We start from the raw sequence: 6,665 nt of genomic DNA, 5'->3' as shown, positions 1-6,665 counted from the left end.
TCCTTATTACCCTTTAATTTGATGGGGAAACATGTTGGTGTAGTTAAAGGCAGAATGCATTAATATTATGACACTTGAAGACGTTTACTAATGATTCATGGCAGGAGCTCTTCATATACATCCCTGTGTATATGCTGAGGTTGGTGGGAAGCTAAAATAAAAGGTCACGAAACAGAACGGGCTCTGTGACTGCACGAAGATATTGTTAGATGTGGGTTAATGTGACAGTGAGTCACCAGCAGTGAATAAACACAGAGCAGCACATCTGACAACGGGCTTTTATTTTGCTGCCGCCCAAAAACGTAATTAAGCCCCCCCCGATATGGGCATGTCACCTTGTTGTATCATTAACGTGGCTGGATCATTTCACTGTGCTTAGTTATTACTTAGCGCCCACTAAATAGAGCCTTCACCAGGCAGCCTGTGTGAGAGCTGCAGAGCCAGCTGTGGGTTATTACATCGCGACCACCCTCTGCCCCCTCTAACCTCGCAGTCCAGAGGACTTAAGTGGATAATACGTCACTCAGTAAGTTTATTTTATTCCTGGAGATTTACTCAAACGCGGGCCTTGAGGAATTGGACAGGAGTTGTGATGCTAGTTTATTTTTTCTTTCAGGCGGGGACACTGCAGCGACACTGAGCTCCCCCAGTCAATTAATTTAATCCTTATAGCTCTCATAAGGCGGCCCAGCGGGTGGAGATACTTAAGTGGCAGATTGATGGAACTGAGTGGGAAGTGACTGTATTTACTGATTATTTTTAGGCAATCCCTCGCTCTTTATCAGGATGTGGGAGCATGGATAAGGTTTTGGGACCGAGTCTGATCAGCACTGCTTGATTCTTAAATGACATGTCGCTCAAGATGATGCCTTCAGGCTCCGAGTTTTTTTACTATCAACTTTGACATAACTACAAAAACTAGTCCTGCAAAAACTTTTGAAGATGTTTACTGCCGTGTGTAGTTGAAAACAGGCTCAATTAGTTTCCATTTTCAAGCTTTTCATGGGTCAGCAGTGTGAAACCAAAAATCTAATGGGCCCAGAGTCTCAATCGCAAACTTGTAGTTTGATCCTTATCAGTTATCGGTTACGACCTAAAGTGATAAAAGACCCTGAAGCCACCATGAACTGGGAGCTGACCCAAACCACATGACCGTAATGAAACATGGAACTGGACCCGTATACAGTTTTACATCCTCGGTTCTGGGTAGATGAAGACCTTAAGTCCGCATCCAGAAAATGAACTGTTTATTGACACCGTCTGAATTACCCGATATTAGGTGCTCATTTTATTTTATTTGAATACATATCATATCTAATTTCTGCCCACTTTAAAGGGGAATATATTAGACATGGAGAACCGTTTCCCTTCAGTGTCTGACCTGAACCGTGACCTTCTTTAAATACATCGTGTTAAATGCTGCATCGTGTTAGCCGGCCCTGCTGTTGACCCCGTGGCGTTCCCCTCAGTGCTGTCTTTTATCGCATTATTTCATCATATATGATTTCCATGTCACATTGTGAGAGTCTCTCAGCATTGTCTGCAGTCAAAGGAAAGAAACCGTGGATCACACATGGAAGGATATAATTAAAGTATCACTATCACCTCCTGAATGTATGAAGCTTTCTTATGGCGGGCATATCATTTTAAAGTGGCTACTAAATGAGGCCAACTCTGTATCATTCAAATTAATCTGCTTAATCGAATATTATCTTGAAAACGCCTTCCTACTTTAAAGACGAGATGTAAGAGGATTTCAGAAGCCATCATTAAGTGATCGGTGACCTAATTCAGTTCTCTTTTAAAACCCACTTTACATATAGACCCGCAGTGAGTGTATCTATGATCGACTGCTTACTTCACTCTTTTAACATGTTCGCATGTTTCGGACTATTGTGCTCGTGAGCAATCCGTGAATAATGTATCACAACAACAGTTATTGTACTTACATCACATGTAGTGTAGGTGTACACTAAAGGTCTCTCACACACCTTTTGGGTGCATGGGGTGTTGGATGAGCAGACCAAAACGGGTTCTGTCAGTTCTGTAGCAATTCCCGCTTCCTTATGTAGCGATCTTTAAAGTAACATCCGGTGTTTCCACGGCAACCATAAACTCTGTCTGTCATGGCGGCTCTGTACTCTGTAAGACACTTTTAAACAATAAAATGAGGTATTTCTCTGGCTTTGATAACTGTTGGAAATATTTGAGGTAATGTAAGTAGTCAACAAACAAAAAAATATAACATAGGTTTAGTCAATTTGAAATTAATTTGGATATTTGAATGTAAACATTGTCATAAAATTCTACATATTGTACCTTAAACTGTGAAGGTTAGTAAATGATATATGACCAGAGCATGTTGTTGAGCGGCCCTTTTTGACACTGGAGACGCTGATTTGTGGTGGAGTCAGCAGCTTCAGGGTCACATGGTAGAATAAGACATAAAACGGCTGGTCAGAGCTGCTGAGTGTCACACATGAAGGTCACGGTGCTGTCAGAGGTCAACATGAGATGAGATGGTACAGACATGTAGAGTACGTCACAGTATTGTTGTAGTTGTAAAATACTTTTATTCAGTGCCTGGGAGAAACAGTATAGCACAATTTGTTATAAAAATGGATATCCACAGGTTCAGTCAAGACGTCAAGCAGCACTGAGGCCGGGTTAGTGTCTGAGATTCAATCCAAAGCTGCTGCTGCACAAACATGCTGATGTCTCCGTCCCTAACACTTGTGACAGCAATCACTCCAACAAAGATTAGCAGCAAACTAATCATTTCCAGCTTACTCACTGATAGGCTCTTATTAAGTGGTAGAAAGGAAAAATAATCTTTTTTTTTTATTTATTCAAAAGGCTCAATTTCAGAGGGAGTCTTGCCCTCTGGATGTGGGATTATTCATTACAGCAGTGTGTCCACAAAAAAGTCATTTAAATGTAGTGTGAAGTAAGAGCGCTGCAACATTTACAGAGTTTGTAGAAAAATGCATGAAAAAGTATCTGTTCACTACATGAGCGTGTTCTCGTCTTGTAATAAGGCACAGTTTCTGTTCAGAGGCTCCTTTGATAAAAAAAACAAAAAAAAACAAAGCTGAATGTTCGGTGGTGTAAAGAATATAAATGAGGGTTTTTAGCTTTTTTTATTGCCCAAATCACGTCCTTACATAACTTCATTTAAAAATAAATATCTATTATCTTCTTTAAATTTAAAATAATCTTTAAACGTTTGCTCTACCCCGTCATAGCCCAAAGTTCTAAAAATGAAATCGGAAAAACAAATGTAGAAATGATCAATACCTAAAATAAAAAAACAGGATGGATATAGCATTTTTATAAACAGTTCAAAAGGAAAAAACATTGATAATGTCAAAATTTAACAAAATAAAAGCACAAATAACAAACATGTAATATACAGACTTTTTAAAAAATGGATACAATTTGAGAACATGTTAAGCCTCTTGGCTCTCGTTCCACCCCTTGTAGAAAATATGTGCCAATGCCCCCGAGAATAAAAGGACCAACACCCCCCTCTGTTCGACCCATCTCTTTGGCGTTTGTGGAGGGGAGGAGCAGACGATGCAAAGCGTCTATGCCAGGCAAAGAGCCTCAGGGCCAGTTCATCGGACGCCACATGTTCACAAGGCGTGTTGTCAGGGAATTAAAAAACTGTGTTTACCTAGGGCCCAGAACAAAAACAAAGACGGACGGACGGGATTTATTTTTTGGAGTGTGATGTGAAGGCGTTCTCGATACAGAGGATGATGTACGAGCCCGAGCAGCCGCTGGAAGTCTGCTGCAGGAGGTGTCCGCTCTGTAGCGATGATGCCAGACCAGACACAGCGTGCTCGCCCGCCCGCCATGTTTCACAGTAGTGGTCTGTTTGACGGTGGCCTTTGGTGCTCGATCCGTGCCAGACCATTTTCTCTGGCCTGGAGGAACAACACAAGAAATTAGGTTAGAATATATATAAAAGCTATTTAGGATTTTACCAGAGCACAGAGGCTGTAACTGCATTAACAGCTACATTATAGTGCACAGGATGTTGTATTAAGGTGAAAGATACAAACCAAAAAGTATCCAGTTAACAAAGACTCACCATGCACTGTCCCTGAGGGTGTCTCTACCATCAAAGGAGTAGATCGGTACATTCTCTCTCATTTTGCTCGCATTTTCACCAAATATAGACTCCCAGCTGCTGAACAATACTTGGTCCTGCAAGGAAGGAAATGCAATAACTTCATTTGAATTCCTCCAATAAAAATCGTTCCTATCTCACTGTTCTATAGAGATGATTAGACCACCATGAACTCAAAGCAAACTCAAACCCACCATATCTAAATTAAAATTGTCTTTATGTAGTACTGATAGATTTCCCACAATTTCTTTTTTTTTTCAATAAAAATCTACATTTTCCCAAAGTTTCATGTCCCAATTTGTCACAGAGGTCATACCAAACTGACCAAGGCCGTTATGCAAATAAGATGTGGTATCATTTATGTCAACACTTTTTCTGGATATGAATCGAAAGCTTGAATTGTAAAAACACAAGTCAGAAAAACCACTGATACACAACACTGCCTCTTCCCCCGGAAAAAAATGTCTCACCTTGAGGTTGACGATTGGGTGGCTGTCCCTGTCCGACCTCCGGACGATGGTGTAGAGGTCCTGAAGTTTGGAGGACAGGAAAGCTCTAAATGTCCCCTTTAGACCTATGGCACGGGCCTGCTGGAAGCACAGGAAGTCTGCCCCGCGAATTCCTCGCATGTTTCCACTCTGAGGGGCGTTCAGGGCGATGAGGTGTAGCTGATGGAGACGAAAGATGGAATGAGTTAAATGTAGGCAATGGAATATTTTGATGTCATGCCAACTTACTGTGCGTTAATTGTATATGATCAGCTGCTTAACTGAACTGTACTTACTCTCTGATGTACGTCACTTTGGATAAAAGCGTCTGCTAAGTGAATTGTAAAATTGTAGAATTGTACTCACTCCTGATCCTGATGTGTCCAGGTTGCCTGCAGGCTGGGGGACAGGTGGGCTGGGACGTCTCTGAGGTGTGACGGGTTGTCTGTTCTCGTTTTGTTTGTTGGCTAATCTTCCATCTGTCTGGCCTGTCTGTCTGGGGTCTGGGAATCTGGGGTCATAATGTGGGGGGTATCTGGGATCTACAGGTGGGTGAGGTGGAGGCTCAATGGGACGTATGGATGAACCACCCTGGGAATAATGGCCAGCTCCGTTGTTGTGGGACTGGTCCTGGGACTGAGGGTACTGGATCACAGGTGGAGGCTGGACCTCTGCGACCTCATTCTCCTTCAAATGAAAATTTGAATGATTAGAGAACAGTCATTGCAATTTAAAGTAGAATACATGTTTATTTTATTGACTTTTTATCTTTAGTGAAACTTACCAGATGTCTGAAGAAAGGACTGTACTCTCCAAGCTGAAAGAGAAAACATCGTGTTTAGTTTAGCGCCTTATTGTCATCACTGAGATAATTACTCCCTTTGCACATGTTAGTCGTGCTAACTTTTGGAAAAAGTAGTAGTTTGTAAACTTCCTCCAGTGTTCTGCCCTCTAATGACCAACAATCAAATACAGGAACAACTTCATATTTTAAAGAACCAAAGCTCAATGTTCTATAGATAAAACAGCTAGTTTGAGCTGTGAATTACAAATAGACCACTGTACCATTACTTGGCGCAGTCCGTCTCGTACTCTCAGATACAGGTCTGATTGGTCGATGATGTAGATGAGGCTGCCCTCTGTCTGACGCCTGGCTGTAGCAATCATCGTGTCGTATGATCTCAAAACTGTAACCTGTGGAAAACAAAAACACCCGACTTACTTAGAATTCAGTGATGATGCATTTTAAGGAACTAATCATGTAGTCAGAGGATGGCACGTACCCCTGAGGAAGGACCAGGAGTTCCAGGGGGACCAGGGGGACCTGGAGGTCCAGGATTATTGACGGCTATAAATAAGAAAAAATATATATTTTTAATTAATTGGGTTATCAATGGTTCCATTGGAGTGGATTCAGTTGTAGAAAGTAATGTGAAAACAGCAGCTTGAGGTCACCTCACACTAGCAGTGGTAGGGACAGTATAACTGCAAAGAGCAGTGAGTTTAGGAATTGACAGAATAGTTAAACATCAAGAAGAAGCCACTTACAGTGATTGGGCCTGTATGCTCCGGGAAGTGAGGAAGACCCTGGCGGCCCAGGTGGTCCTGGGGGCCCTGGACGGCCATCGTAACCAATCCCTGGTGGTCCCTGAGGCCCCTGAGGTCCGGCAGGGCCAATGACAGACTCTCCCTTTGGTCCCTGACACAAAAGAGACAAATTTAATATGAAACACTGGATTATTTGGTGATTTTTAAAGATAAAACCAGAAATCTGGTTAGTATATATTTACAGATATCTGTGAATATCAACTCATAATTTTGCTCTCAGAACTTACCGGAAGGCCTGGTTTTCCTGGAGACCCTGGTTGGCCTTGAACTCCTCCAAATCGTGGGTCATAAAATCCACCACCTGGCTCTCCTTTTTCTCCCTTCACACCCGATTCTCCACGATCTCCTTTCAGTTCATTCTGTTTCAAACATTTAAACATTATGATTCTTCTTCTTACAAAACATTGATCGTACTAATGAAACTGGTTGGTGAT

General features: G+C 41.9%; 1 protein-coding gene across 4 annotated transcripts in view; it reads right to left on the bottom strand.

Annotated features, from left to right (window-relative positions):
* Positions 1 to 2,550: 2,550 nt before the first annotated feature.
* col18a1a (collagen type XVIII alpha 1 chain a) overlaps positions 2,551 to 6,665 on the bottom strand; it is a 76,277-nt gene continuing 72,162 nt past the window's right edge. For all 4 annotated transcript variants that reach the window (XM_020636557.3, XM_020636555.3, XM_065962195.1 and 1 more), the window contains 9 exons: positions 6,459 to 6,590; positions 6,172 to 6,322; positions 5,907 to 5,971; positions 5,689 to 5,817; positions 5,408 to 5,440; positions 4,990 to 5,310; positions 4,606 to 4,803; positions 4,097 to 4,212; positions 2,551 to 3,929 (listed from right to left, as the gene is read on the bottom strand). In XM_020636557.3, coding sequence (XP_020492213.2) covers positions 3,716 to 3,929; positions 4,097 to 4,212; positions 4,606 to 4,803; positions 4,990 to 5,310; positions 5,408 to 5,440; positions 5,689 to 5,817; positions 5,907 to 5,971; positions 6,172 to 6,322; positions 6,459 to 6,590 — 1,359 coding nt within the window. In that variant the 3' untranslated portion in view covers positions 2,551 to 3,715. The remainder of the gene's footprint in view (positions 3,930 to 4,096; positions 4,213 to 4,605; positions 4,804 to 4,989; positions 5,311 to 5,407; positions 5,441 to 5,688; positions 5,818 to 5,906; positions 5,972 to 6,171; positions 6,323 to 6,458; positions 6,591 to 6,665) is intronic.

Source organism: Labrus bergylta, chromosome 13 (genome assembly GCF_963930695.1).
Source record: "Labrus bergylta chromosome 13, fLabBer1.1, whole genome shotgun sequence".
Lineage (NCBI taxonomy): Eukaryota > Metazoa > Chordata > Actinopteri > Labriformes > Labridae > Labrus > Labrus bergylta.
This window is presented reverse-complemented; position numbering and strand designations above follow the sequence as displayed.